A 15,357-nucleotide genomic window follows, 5' to 3' on the forward strand; every position below is an offset into this window, starting at 1 on the left:
TTTCCTGTTAAGGTAAAGACTAAAAGAGTCCCAAAGTGTTTGGAGAAGAAGGCTGTTTCAAAGAGATTGTGGAGTTGAGTTTAAAGATTGTTTATCAGACAGAGGATGAACTGAAGTGACTCACCATGTCAAACCTGTTTTAATTCAAATGTAACATTTTCCAAGAATTGTTTCTTAAAATATTTCATAAAATCTAGTATTTAAATATGTGATTTGTGATCATAAGAAGACATTTTGTTCCATTAGTGGTAAAGAATTAGTTGTTCTAAGGATGTTTTGTTGTGGGATGACTGCTCCAGTCGTCATTGTGTGGGCGAATGCGTCTTTCTGTTGATGGCTGCAGATTGTTCTGACTAACAGTGGATCAATGTCTCAAAGGTTGATTTGTTGTTTGTGTGCTCTGCAGGACACTGACCTGAGTTCAGCTCAAACCGCACAAATCTGCCTGTGTGAACACTCACAGCTCTACCTGGTCAAGTAAGACCCAATCTTTAATTTCATTTTTTTTCCTGCTATAACAGTGAAATATGCATATGGTAGACTAGAGTAGAATATCGTGTTTGTGATGCCACACAGCAAACATGCTTTAGTGAAGTCAGTGTCTTATGTTAAAAATGTTGATGATCTGGTGCTTGATAGGGAAAATGTTTCTGGTTGTTTTGAACTTTACACACTTGTGACTTTATGCTATCCTTGTATTCAGTATTGATGTTTAAAGAGTATATTGTATTTTTGTTGATCCTGGCTGCTGTTTTTAGCAAAGTTAATGCTCCACATGTTCCTGGTGTTTTGTGTTATATGAAGTTCATTGGCTTTGGGATTATTTTAGTTCTCTCTTAGATTGCGTTTTGTCTCTGTGCTAGCAGTGTTTGGAAAGTTTGTCTAAAAGAGCTGATGGTGAATAGAAGATCCAGCTTTGTACAAATGAGCAGTTGAAGATGACAAAGATGGAAGGAACTCTATTCTATTTGTCTTGTTGTTATTCTAATAGTGTATGTTCGTTCTATAAAAGACATACAAAATAATAGATCAATGGATAGATCAATTTTGTTTATATAGCACCAAAGGTGAAGACCCTACAAGAATATAGAGAAACAAAAAGAGAAAATCCCAACAATTAAATGAACCCATATAAACAACCACTTGGTGACACTGGAAAGGAAAAACTCCCTTTTAACAGGAAGAAATCTCTGCCAGAACCAGGCTCAGAGAGGTGCAGCCATCTGCTGCGACCCGCTGGGAGTGAAGGAAGGGAGACAGGACAAAGCCATGCTGTGGAAAAGAGCCAGAGATGAATAATAACTAATGACTAAAAGCAGAGTTGTGTATAAACACATAGTGAGTGAAGAAGAAACACTCCCCCAGCAACCCGGGCATATTGCAGCCTGACTATGGGAGGATTCAGGGTCACCTGATTGAGCCCTAACTATATGCTTTATCAAAAAAGGAACATTTTAACCCAATCTTAAAAGTAGAGAGGCTGTCTGTCTCCTGAATCCAAACTGAGAGCTGGTTTTAGAGAAGAGAGGGCTAAAAGCTGAAGGCTCTGCCTCCCATTCTACTTTTATATCCCATAGGAACCACAAGTAACCCTGCAGTCTGAGAGTGAAATGCTCTATTGGGGTTATATGTAATATGAGGTCTTTTAGAAAAGATGGGACTGATTATTTAAGACCTTGTATGTGATGATAAGGATTTTAAAATTGATTCTGGATTTAACAGGGAGCCAACAAGAGAACCCAGTATGGGAGAAATATGCTCTCTCTTTCTAGTCCCTGTCAGGACTCTTGCTGCAACATTTTAGATCAACTGAAGGCTTTTCAGTTTTTAGGACATCCTGATAATAATGACAAATGTCCAGCCTAGAAGGATTAAATGCACAAACTAATTTTTAAGCGTCACTCTGAGACAGGATATTCCTAATTTTAAAGATGTTGTGCAAACTGAAGAAAGCAGTCCTACATATTTGTTTAATATGTGCATTGAAGGACATTTCCTGGTCAAAAACAACTGCAAGGTTCCTCACAGTGTTACTGGAGGCCAAGATAATGCCATCCAAAGTAAGTATCTGGTTAGACGTTTAGGGGTTTTGTCTTAATTTAGAAGCAGGAAATTAGAGTTCATCCAGGTTTTTATGTCTTTAGGATTTTCTTGCAATTGAACTAATTGGTGTGTGTTATCTGGGTTCATGGATAGATACAGTTGTTTGTCATCTGCATAGCAGTGAAAAATGCTATGCTATGCTATGCCTTTGATGTTACTACCTAAGGGAAGCATGTATAATGTAAACAGAATTGGTCCTAGGACTCAACCCTGTGGAACTCCATAATTAACCTTGGTGTGTGAATAAGGCTCTCCATTTACATGAACAAATTGGAGTCTATTAGATAGATACGGTACAAACCACTGCAATGCAGCACCTGTAATACCTGCAGCATGCTCTAATCTCTGTGATAAAATATTACAGTCAACAGTATCAAACTCTACACTGAGGTCTAGCAGGACAAGCACAGAGATGACCCCCACTGTCAGAGGCCATAAGAAGATCATCTGTAACCTTCCCGAACTGAAACTCTATAAATAAAACATTCCTATGCGTATGATCAGTTAGCTGTTTTACACTCTTTCAAGAGCGTTATCTACTGTTGATTTCATTCTGACTTAAGCGTTTATGAAAAATGCACTCAATTGTATGTGGTATTAAAAAGGTCTTGTGCTTGAAATTGGCAGACTTCCAATAAAAACTGAAGTCAAATGGACTGAGCTGCAATATTATAAGCTCACTTCTTGCTCGTCCTTTTTCCAGGATGAGGTTTGCCGATTGCCTGTTGGTTCTGGTATTCCTGCCATTCCTCTCTGTTGCCATCGCTATAGACATCTGCTCTGCCAAACCCAAGGACCTCTCTCTGGAGCCATACTGTGTCTATCGCAGCCCCGAGTTCCCTGAGGGACCATCGCTGGAGCCTGAGGCAGTCCCTAACTTCACCAATCCCCGAGTATGGGAACTGTCAAAGGCCAATGGACGCTTTGCTCTGTCACTGTACAAACAGCTGGCTCTTGGCAGGAGCCCCGAGTCTAACATCTTTATGTCCCCCATCAGCGTCTCCACCGCATTCGCCATGACCAAACTCGGAGCTTGCAATGAAACGCTGAAGCAGATCATGAAGGTGAAATGCTGCATCATTGTGATCCTTTAGTTGTAGATGAAGACAACCGCACCCCCACCCCAAAGCTTTTGTCAAAATTTTCCCAAGTGCTTTTTTAACAGGCAAAGGGATTTTCAATATAGCATTTTGAATCATAAATCATTTCTGTTTGCACACAATATTAAAATAATTTCAGAAAAAAACAAAATTTACCAGTATTGGTAGGTCTTAACATCCAGCTTTATGTGAATTAAAATGATCAGCATGCTAAAACAGAGCTTTTCCCTATTTTCTAATAATAAAGCATTTCAAATAAATCATAAATCAAAACATAACTTTAATCTAAGAACACCATCTGCACAGTGAAACAGTAGTGGGAGTGTTATGCTGTGGGAATGCTTCTCTCTGTCTTGAACTGGGAATCTCATTGAGATAGGGGCAATTATGAAGAAAGGATATATGAAGATTTTGACAGAAAACGTCAAAGAATCCGTATGAATCCGCATTGCAATAATAAACTTTTGTTTTCTTTGAAATAATGATGTTATTGTGTGCAAATATAAATAATTTATGCTTTCTGAAGGAAACTAGTATGTTGGAAATGCTATCATCTGCTCTGTTAAAAGGACACTTGGGAAATACTTTTTTTTTAAATTACACTCTCGTAGGGTGACTAATAATTCTGTCTTCATCTGTTTTAGTTTTGAAAGTTAGTCTGTCCATTTTTACACAGGACTGAAGCAATATGTTTCACACAATATATGTGTTGACGAGTCGAAACAGCAGAAATCTTTGCAGCAGACAGACTCACACATTCAGTGAGCCGCTATATTTGCCTGAATTCGGTCTTTGAATAGAAACTAAAATCTTACCAGTGATAGCAGTTTCTGTTTGGAGTGGTTCAGGTGGGTTGTCTACCAATCAGAACGTCGGTGAATCAGTCCTTTATTCTACAGTCCACGTGTTGAAGTGTCCTTGGGCAAGATACCCCTCACTTCCCCTATTCATTGGAGTGTGTCTCTGAATTTTAGATAAAAGTGCTTAAGTATAGATAAAAGCACTGCATGAATGTGTGTATGAGATCGAGTGAATGAGACTTGTATTAGAATATCCTTTGAGGGGTCACAATTGAGTAGAAAGGAGCAATATAAGTACCAGTCCATTTACCACTGGCACCACATACCCATGGCATTATGGGACAGTCTGCTTCAGATCATGAGCTGTTTCTCTCCTTCTTTATAATGTTTTCTTTCCATCATTCTGGTACCAGTTCATCCTGGTTTCTTCTGTCTGCCTTTATGGGAGAGGACTGTAGAGAGGACCGTCCTCAATTGCCCTCTTAACTCACACGTGAACAAGACCCCAGGATACTTACTTACATACTAGAGAGTATGAAAAGTATGGCGATAGCGAGTGTGAGTGTAGGAAATGGTCTGGGGGTTTAATCGAACCCAGGGTCCCACACTTAACCAGGGGAGATACCAAAAAGTATTCTTGACTCTTGGGTTTTTGTGGTCTTCTAGGCTTTTTGGTGTTACTGAGCTGGCCAGAGCATTCATTTTTAAGCACATGACTGTTTATTTGGCAACCTGTAGAGCTTTTGCTATCTTTCAGATATCTTTCAGACCACATATTGAAAGTTTCAATTTAAAACTATGAAATGGAAGTTTAGCACTTGGTATCAACTCCAGGTTTTACAATCTGCCTAGTTTTGTCATGCAATACCAGGGGAAGAGGTCTCACTGGGCCATGAAAAAGCTTTTCATTAAACTGTCCAATAACTTTTGAGCCTGTAAAAATTCAGGGAGTATGCATAAAAATGGTTGTAATTCACAAACAGTTAATTCACAGATAATTGACCTACTTGAATTAAAGCTGAAAGTCTGCACTACAATCATATCTTGATTGTTTATTTAAAAGGGTTGTACATGGCCTGGTAGACCGAAGCTGAAGCACCTCACGCAAGAGATGCATCCTAGTCAGATACCCAAACTACCTCACCTAGCTCCTTTTAATGTGGGAGAATAGCAGCTGTACTCTGAGTCCCTCCAAACTTTCTAAACTATAAGAGAAAGGCCAGCCAATCTTCAGAGAAAACTAATTTTGGCAGTTTGTATCCATGATCTCATTCTTTCAGTCACTATCCAGAGCTCATTACCATAGATGAGGATGGGGATCAGCATCAGTGCAGAAGCAGCCACAAACCATCCCCAATCTCCCCTCTCCACTCACTTGTGAACAAGACCCGAAAGATACTTGCTTAGATACTTGAGGTGGCAATTTGTTCCTGATCTGGAGTGAGAGCTTCACCCTTTTCCAGCTGAGAATCGTGCCCTAAGACATGGGAGGTGTAATATATCTACGTCAGTCCCGAAAGGCAGAGGCTATATTCTGAGACCGCCAAAGCCTTTCACCATTTGGTAATACTTAGAAATTCTGTCCATAAAAAAATGAACAGAAGTTGTGACAAAGACAAAGCTGGAAAAAGTTCAACACTCATCAGGAACAAGACCAGCTTATTGACAGCAATATGGACTTTCTGTGGCACCTCCCACAGGATCCCATGAAACACAGTCGAAGGTCTCCTCCGACTCCACAAAGCACATGAAAATGAGTTTTTCATGCATTTTTGAATATTCTTAAAAGGATAACAAGCTGCTCCAGCATCTCAAGACTGTGAGAAAAACTTTCAGTTAAGTTAGTAAATTTTATTTATATAGCTCACCCACACCAGGGACCTGCAACTGTGACTTCACTCCCTGTAATCACACTCATCCTCAGCCTCTGCTTATCCTAGTGAAGATGTTGTCCAGTGACATTGAGGAGATCCTGAAAGGTGTGAAACATACACCACTGGGATTCATTATCTGCAGCCTCCTTGGAATAGTGTTGTTCTTCGAGAAGTGGGAATTGAAGATCTCATGAACAAGGGCTTCTGATGTTCCCAGTGCACACTTACATACATTCATACAATTACTTTTTTCTATACCTAAGCACTTTTAACCCAACATTCACACACTTACACTCTGATGGATGCACTGGGGGCCACTCGAGGTTCAGTGTCATGCCCAAGGATATTTTGGCATGCAGGCTGGAGGAGCCGGGGATCAAATCACTTTCTTGTTAGTAGATAACTCCCTCTACCTCCAGAGCCACAGCTATCCCAATTTTGTAGCTCAAAATAAACTTTTGATTTTCTGCAGGTATTTGAGTTTGATACCATCAAAGAAAAGACATCGGATCAGGTCCATTTCTTCTTTGCCAAACTCAACTGCCGTCTGTACAGAAAGAAGGGTGAAACCACTGAACTAATATCTGCCAACCGACTGTTTGGAGACAAATCATTAACCTTCAACGAGACATACCAGAACATTAGCGAGACAGTGTATGGAGCCAAACTGCTGCCTCTCAACTTCAAGGTAAAAATGAAAAGAACTCAATTTGAGACAACTTTGAACTCTGGAGCCTAAAATTTATGATGCTGCCAAATATGAATAATAATAATAGTCAAAGAATCGACATCCTACAATAGCCCAGAGTAGAGTGGTTGGTCGTTATGGCCTTTGTCTTTTCTTCAGGTTGATTTTTAAGAGGTCAAACACTCCGAGGTTTGACTTCGACCACACTGACTTACAACAGCTGTCGAGTTTCCAGAAAGCCAGTCGCACAAATACAAACAGTTTACACTGATGAGATGATTAAATGAGCCAGCAAGCCTGGAAGCCTGGATCCCCCAGTGTAGCAAATGTATTCACACTGTAAGCTTATAAAGATAGTGGGTGGACCTTTATATTGTATAGATATATAGTAAGTATGTGAACTATTTAGTTTGAACATCTGGATGCTTTAAAATTCAGGAAAGTCAGGCTTAGAAAAAATTTGCTACTGATTAGGATTGGGAGTGGTGTGAAACAGAAACTGCCTCGCTCAGTTTAAGGTATACTGCACCTTTAAATAGTTAACATTAAAATCCCATATTTAGCATTATTCACAAAAGGACATTGATCTGTCTTACACCAGTTATACTGATAACCTTGTGTCTGTGGTGTAGGAGAACCCAGAGAACGCCCGGGTCACCATCAATAACTGGATTTCCAACAAGACAGAGAACCGAATACAGGACACGCTGCCAGCTGGGTCACTGGATCGCACCACAGTCCTGGTGCTTGTGAACACCATCTACTTTAAGGTACTTGAATACCAAATACTGCAGCTCAAACTAAATTATTTTTGTCTGCATGCTCCATACAACATTATTGCAGGGTTTGTACCTGTAAAGTGCCTTGAGGCAGCTGTCATTGTGATTTGGTGCTATATGAATGCTGCAATTTGATCAAAATGTAAAAAGTTCTTCCTGGTTTTTACACTTTCTAATATCCTTATAGAAAGTAACCAGAAGGGAATATTTATATGTTAGTCAGGACCATCATCTCAAAACATGGAATTATAATGGAAATATCGCTGCATTTCCTAAAATCCATATTACATTTTTTTCTCACTCTAAAACACCTTACCCATTGAAACTTTGTATTTTAAGATTAAGATCTGAGATTGAATTAAGATTTTTAAAGATATAAAATAACTGAGGAATTTAATCTCTGGGCAGCACATTGGTGCAGTGCTTGGATTAGTGGTTGATGGGCGCGTTATAACTTCCACTTTCTTGAGTCTGCTTATGTCTCAGTGAGTAAATTTCATGTAGTGAGGATAAGGCACGCTCCAGTCCAGTCTATGAACCGGCTTTTTCTTTTTGGACATTTTTGATTTAGTGAAGTTACGAAGCCTTTTAAGTGGTTTTTGAACCCTCTTAATGTTTTCAGTACAGCCACATACATTTTCAGCTACAGGTACAGAACGCTAAATCGTTGGGGGTGATGGTATGGAGGGAAACACACAGCATAATTGCTTTCTCTAAACTCTGAGTATCAGTATCAAGGGATATGCATTCATTAAACATGGGTCAGGGGTCAGGTGGGAGTGAGCCAACAGGGAGCTTGTATAATATAAGAAACTGAGCACACATTCTGCCTCTTAGGGTCAGTGGAAGAACAAGTTTGATAAAGACCAGGTGTTCATCACAGACTTCCACGTCAGTGAGAGTCGCACCTGCTCCGTCAACATGATGTACCAGCAGACCAAGTTCAGGTACAAGTATTTCCCTGATGATCATGTGCAGCTGCTGGAGATGCCATATCGTGGAGACGACATCACCATGGTGATCATCCTGCCAAGCAGAGGCACCACACTCAGTCAGGTAACCCTGACCAGCAGGTTTATTCTTCTGTGTTTTCAGCTCATCTTGTCTACTGTTTATAATTATGTTTCAGTTATAAAGGACTTAGAAAAATACAACCATAACATTTTCTGTCCCTTTCACACAACATGGAAAAGAGCAGTTTAAAAATGATAAGATAATTATAATTGCTATCAGACCTACACTGATGCTGCTTAATATTGTTGTTATTTAAACTTTTGGGCTCTTTTGCCTTCATTGAATAGTACAGTGAAGACACATAGGAAAGCAGGGAGAAAGCAAATGGGGAAAGACACACAATTAGTGGCCTCAGGTCAGAATTGAACTAGGGCCCCTGCTACTCCTACTAGTTATTTTACACTTAAAGTGGCCATAATACTAATTAAAAAGGAATCATTATTACATTAAGCAGAAATGTAGAATGTAAATAACAAATAAAAACTTTTGGTTTTTTGTCCTGCTACTTTTTCTTTATTTTTGAGCTACAGAAAAAATGCCTTTTTAAAGATATGTAGTAATTTAAGAGTCAAATGTTGACTGGTGCATATTACATTGCTGTTGTACTTCACCTCTGTGCTATGTGTACTTGATTGTTGAGGTGGAGGACAGTCTGGACCTGGCAAAACTGAACAGTTGGTTGGATCAGATGAAGGAAACAACTGTCTCTGTTGAGGTCCCTCGCTTTAAGGTGGAGCACAGCTTCAGCTTGAAGGAGAAGCTTAAGGAAATGGGATTGACTGACCTGTTTAGCTCTGACAAGGCCAGCCTGCCAGGTACTTAAACCTGAACTTTGGATCTCAGTCCAAAGTCCACATCAACTGAATTAAAAGTGAATTTGAGTATTATTTTTGATTATGCCATTACATAATCAAATATAATTATATACATGTTATTCAATTATATTTGGTCAATCTGGTCAAACACAATACATTTGGTCCAAACATTTAACAGTCTGAACATGTCTGGAATTTATAATTAATGAAAGGAAGTTACAATCACAGCATTGTAAGATGCAACCTTATGTAGATCTTTCACCATCATACGATGCTGTGATTGCAGCCATTCCCCAAATTTCTGTGAGTGGTACTCATGGCCATTGATCAAAGCTCATTGATCAGTCATTTGACTGATGAAAAGAAGACACTCAAGACGAAAGGAAGACACTTTGGAGAGAGTAACTGTCCAAAGACCAAATTATGTTATTTACTGAAGATTCATGTCATTTAAATCAGGTTTTGATGCAAACATAAATGGAGGAGACCCTGCAGCATGGTGTGTTTGATGGCTTCTATTAAGTGGTCTGCGTTTTTATTCTGAATATAGAAGAGAAGCAGAAAAAGTCAACTTGACCTGTTGTTGGTTTTGATTATGGCAGTTATAAATGAACAGTTAAGAAAAACCACTCCTTGTGTGTTTCAGGGATGCTGGAGGATAGCAACTTTGGCCTCTACATCTCAGATGCCTTCCATAAAGCTTTCCTGGAGGTCAGTCAAATACTATCCACATCACTTAGAGTATGTTTTACATTATACAAGTCCTTTTTTCCAAGTGTGGGTTGGGACCATTGACTGTATTCAAATGATCAGCGTAGCTTCCAGGTCTGAGAAGCAAAGCCAATACAGAAGTATAAAAAGAAATTGTTTTCCTATGAGCTTGCAGGTTTTCTTGGTTATTTCAGTCCTGAGATGGTTAAAAAAAAAAAAAACATGACAAACTGGTGGGTGATGGCTACATACATTTCTACAAACACACTATGATCAGGACTAAGGGGTGAGGGGGTGCTTCTGTAATGAATGACCACATTTGAGTGGTAGTGTTTCCATTTTAAATGTTTGTTTTTTTTTAACAATTTGTCTTGAATTTCCAGACCTTTTTTGGAAAAAATGTTTTTCCCTTAAATGTTATTTTGGGTCTTTTTTTGTATATCATTTTGTTTGGTATTAAAACATAAACATCTAAATCCATATTGGTATGTTGACAGTTGATATAAATTCATAGAGATGTATTTATACGAGTTTAGTTAATAAGCAACTGTGTGTGCTGTTTGCAGGTGAATGAGGAGGGCAGTGAGGCAGCAGCAGCCACCGCTGTGGTGGCCGTTGGACGCTCCTTCAATCCATACAGGGAGGTTTTTACAGCCGACCGGCCGTTTCTGCTGCTCATCAGAGAGTCAACCATCAACACGCTGCTATTCACCGGCCGTGTGGCTGATCCATGCAACCAATAAAAACCAACACATGAAGCGATCACTGCTTTATTAAAAGCCGCAAATCGTAAAAATATAGTAATAAATATTTCAAAATGTAAATATACTGCATAACAATTCAGCACTGTGCTGTATGATGTGGAGCTAATGCAAACTTAATTTTACAACATTATACACTACACACACACTCAAGAGTGGTTTTTTTTATTTTTAACGTTTTAGACGTTTGTTCTGTACTTCAACTTAATTTCATTTAAATCCATCCATCCATCTTCTTCCGCTTATCCGGGGCCGGGTCGGGGGGGCAGCAGCCTAAGCAGAGAAGCACAGACCTGCCTCTCATCAGCCACTTCTTCCAGCTTGTCCGGGGGTACACCAAGGCGTTCCCAGCCCAGCCCGCTGGCGTATGGTGCCTTGGTGCTTCTCCCTCATTTCCTAACAAGACGTCACAGCAGTTAGATTTATCCAAGCTTGGGACCGGCGCCGGGAATCCACTGAGGATGGATTCATGTCTCCTCTTCCCGGTCTCATATCTGTGATCAGGGTGACTTAGAAAAGATGCAGCTTTCAAAAGTGTTTCCACAGTAACTGATTTAAGTAAATAAATACAAAACAAATGAAATAACAGTGTTGCTGAATATCTCTGTCTTGAGATACTCACCGTGGCTTCAGATGAAAAAGAAAAAGAACTGAACATGAAAAGAGACCACATGAAGGACAAGGAGCATCTGCCCTGTCAGCCCGAACTCAGGTTACTGAAAACCATCCAGATTCTCCACAAGGACTGGGAAAAAAACCCATCCACACCTGACAGAGTGCCAAGAAACGAGAGGATTTACATCCGATAACTTAAGATATTAAAGAGCAGAAAATCTCAACGCATTAAAATACTTTAATTCTGAGCGTTTTGCTGCAATAACAACAAACTTTTTTTTTATTTTTATACATTTTTTTTTATTTTTAGTAGTAGTAGGAGTAGTTGCAGTATTCAGTTTGAGGCACTTCTAAACATGTTCATGGAAAACAGGTGAGAGAGTAGTGCTGAATTCCAGATGTGTGTGTCACGTTCACACGCGCACGTTTGTGAATGCTGCTGGAGACAGAGGCGAGTCGGTGGCATTTGTCACTTAAAGTGCTTTATTTCCTTTGAAGGAGATGCAACCTGTGAGTGATCTAGTGGTCATAGTGAAAGTAAGCATCTTCACATTTATCTAAACTAACTGACCTTTGGCCTCACATCCCCCCACCCTCCCACACCCTCCACCAACATGATTTAGCAATAGACATGCAACATAAAAGATGTTCACATAAAACCTTTCAGGTTCATCTACTACAGAACTTAAGTACTTCCTCTTCAAGAAAAAAAAAGTACAGTATTAAAAGTTAATTTACTATCTAAAATTTGTTTACTTTGACTTATTTTCTGCATTGATATATTAGGATATACTCTGAGGAATCAACATTAAAGAGTTATTACGTGAATATAGTTAAATGATCTGATTCATGGTTAGGCATGTTGTGGTCAATGTTACTGGATATCCATGTGCTAAACACTGGATTTATCCAGGTAGGAAAAAGAAAATTTAGACTGCACCTATTACAAGAGAATTAAACTTTAGCATTCTGAATAAAGCAAACGAGCTGGAACCTTGACTGACTCAAAGACGTGAGGATCATGAGGAGGTTCTGCTGTTTTTCACAGTTTGAGGATGAAAGCGGATCAGAACATGAGAAATCACGGAGGAGGAAAAGTCTGATTTGGGCCGTCTGTGTTTAAAGCAAACGTAGCTGAAGTAACGGTGAACACTGCGATGAGCCTTAACATTTACTCATGTCTGACTCATTACTGCATCGCTCGTGCTGTTGAGCATAATGACAGAGACTGTCGTGTCTGTGACTCCAAGGGATTGGGCAAACAGCAGATACAGGCCAGTTTACAACATTTAAGAATACTAGGCGAGGCCATTTTACCGCACAGAGGTTGGTTCAGTTGAGCACCTTCCCTCTTACAGTTCAGTGTTCACTACACTTCACAACCCATTTTGGGTGAATTGAGACACATTTGCTTGCTTTACCAAGTTTTTCATAATATTTTTGCGTATAACTATACAACTCTGATGTGCAACAGAATGATAATTTGAATATAGAGTGAAATCTGTCACATCTATTTCCACTGGACAGATTGATGAAGATTGGGTTGTTGTTGGTGCCTTATAGGCAAACTGTCAATGCTGCATGTTTGAGCAGAGAAAGACTTGATTGAGTGATTCTCTTATGATCAAGTTTGAAATGCAGTGGTTTCTGAATGCAGCTCTAAGCCAACTTTTCCTACTGTAGATTTCTCAAGTAGGACCACCCTGAACCAGAAGGGAGCAGCTTGTTACCAGCAATAACTTGAAATGATGTATTGCTCAGTGAAAACACAAAGTATTCCCTGCTTTCCTTCGATTCAGAGCAAAGAGGAGGAAGCAGAAACAGAACGTGAAACACAAAAAAGAAGGCCGATCTGTTTGTTCCTGGGTCTATGGTGGTTGGAAACCCCAAGTTAATGTCTTAATGCTGGAACAGGTCAACATGTGCAACTCGAATCTTTTGTTCTTTGTCAGAAATGTCTCTTTGAAGTACTTCTCATGATCACTGCTCTAAAAAAGATTTCTATACATTGGATAATTCCTGATAAATGTAAAACACAAAGTGAACCAAAATGAATCGGATTTCATATGAAACACATGAAGAAACGCTCAGGTCTTAAATCGTCTACATGATGTCGGTAACTGAATCAATAGAGGGGCTGAATCCTGACCTGTGCAGAAAATATTATTGAAGGTGAAAAAGTGTTTGGGGCTATGCTTTCTGGTACTGGACTTTATATGTGATAAAACAAGTATATGCATCTGGGATTTTACAAAAATGGTGGCACACCCATTTCTTTTAGGGTTTTTTTTCCTTTTGGGTGGGGTTTCTCAGAAATAAAAGGCATTTTTGTTGGTCAATGGCCAGAAACAGCAATACAATGCTGAAACAGTCTATCCTATGTAACTACATGCAGACCAATCTAGTTATTAACCCGAAAAGGCCCACTCTGCAGCAGGAAAGCCTTGTACCTGTGGATTTGTAATTCACGTTTAAACACAAGAAGAAATAGCAGGTAACTGCCAACGTCTTCTTTTTAGCCTTATATCAGCAAAACTTAAAAGTCCTCAACTGCTATAATACCTACTGAGTATGGATTACTGTAGGGTCTACCTTACAATATAAAGCTCCTTGAGGCGACTGTTGTTGCGATTCGGCGCTGTATAAACTGAATTGAAATTGAAACTAACATTATTTTGCTAACATAACATGTTAAGACTACAATAAAATGGATACATTTGACCTGAAAAAAATGATGCAGGAAATAACATGAATACACAAATGTACTGTAAAGTCACGTGTTGGCTGCTGCTAGATGCGGGTTCAGGCAAATGACTCGAGCTGCTCTTTGTCATGTCACATACCTCCCAGCACGTTGCACTGTTTAATCTGTATAATCCGGCAGGTTTGAAAACGTTTTTAATCAGCTCCTGATTTGAATGTGATCGAGCCATGTTGAAATACTAACTACCTTCCAAAAGTAATGTCCAATTAGGGGAATTTGTTCAAAGAATTTGATTATTAATTAGCAGCTAAAATCATTTGATTGTCACTTTATGGAACATGAAATATTTTATAAATGTGCTTTTCCCCGTTATTCTGTAGGGTACAATACACAGCACCTTGGGGTGACTGTTGAATGGAACTTAATTGAATAATGTTTGCTTAATTTTACACAATATTTCCTGCACGAGTCATTCTATTCAGCCCCTTTTGGTTGCTTCTAAAAGTCGCGATTTCTCTCAAAACACCTGCTCAAAGTCACGTTCCAGCCCAACACAGCAGACAAAACTTAAAACATCTGTTAGAGGCAAGATCACCACATACTTATACACCGACCCAGACTGTGGGAGACATCCACACATTCTGTGGAAAGAGGTCTTGAGGTCACCATGCTCATTTCTGTTTCATATTTCCCAGTCTTGGTTTTGCCGACCTCTACGGCGACTCGTGAGGATGCCTTCCCTGCTGCTTTTTTTTTTTTTTTGTTTACAGGTAAGTTTTCTTTCTGCAGCGTGCATACTGCACTGAGGTTTAGCTGTTAGCATACTGCTACGTGGGAAAGGTAAACATCCAATTCTTTGAATAAAAGAAAAGAGTTTGTATACCTGATATCCTGGTTAGCCTGAAGTGTGAGCCTAGCGGCAGTGGCTGCAGTGGCATCTGGGACAAAATCTCCAATCACTCGATTGAGGACAGAGCCGCTGGCTTCACTTGCATAAAAAAATTGACCATCCACTGAGAATCTGTTTCACAGCTCTGTAGAAGAAAACAGTAACAGTCCATCTGTGTGCTACCTGCCTACTCCTAGCTTGTTTACATTAATCATATTTAAAAAACAAAACAAAAACATCTTAGTAGTTTAAATACATTTGTCTTATAATGTGTGTAGATTTGTTATTGTTCTCTTGTTACAAAAACTTTGTGACCTTCTCGTTCTCCCTCATTGATAAGAGGTTTAGTTGTTTTGGCGTTTTGAGGGGCCCACACGGCCACGCCATCTTTCCTTTGGTTGGCAGATAGTCCGACCTGCTCCCGCCCGCCAACAGGTCAACTCTGATCACAGGAGGCTTCTGAAGTTCAGCTCCATGGCCTGGCCACTACATCCATCTGGTCTA

The 15,357-nt window shown here is 39.5% G+C and overlaps 1 protein-coding gene across 1 annotated transcript; it reads left to right on the forward strand.

Annotated features, from left to right (window-relative positions):
- Positions 1–406: 406 nt before the first annotated feature.
- Positions 407–10,708, forward strand: serpinc1 (serpin peptidase inhibitor, clade C (antithrombin), member 1). Its single transcript, XM_085137117.1, has 8 exons — positions 407–477; positions 2,807–3,167; positions 6,350–6,565; positions 7,198–7,335; positions 8,182–8,400; positions 8,999–9,173; positions 9,820–9,884; positions 10,451–10,708. Exons 2-8 carry the CDS (start codon positions 2,808–2,810, stop codon positions 10,625–10,627), a joined length of 1,350 nt encoding a protein of 449 aa, XP_084993243.1. The 5' UTR covers positions 407–477; position 2,807; the 3' UTR covers positions 10,628–10,708.
- The last annotated feature ends 4,649 nt before the right edge of the window (positions 10,709–15,357 follow it).

This window comes from Neolamprologus multifasciatus, chromosome 17 (assembly GCF_963576455.1).
Source record: "Neolamprologus multifasciatus chromosome 17, fNeoMul1.2, whole genome shotgun sequence".
Classification (NCBI taxonomy): domain Eukaryota; kingdom Metazoa; phylum Chordata; class Actinopteri; order Cichliformes; family Cichlidae; genus Neolamprologus; species Neolamprologus multifasciatus.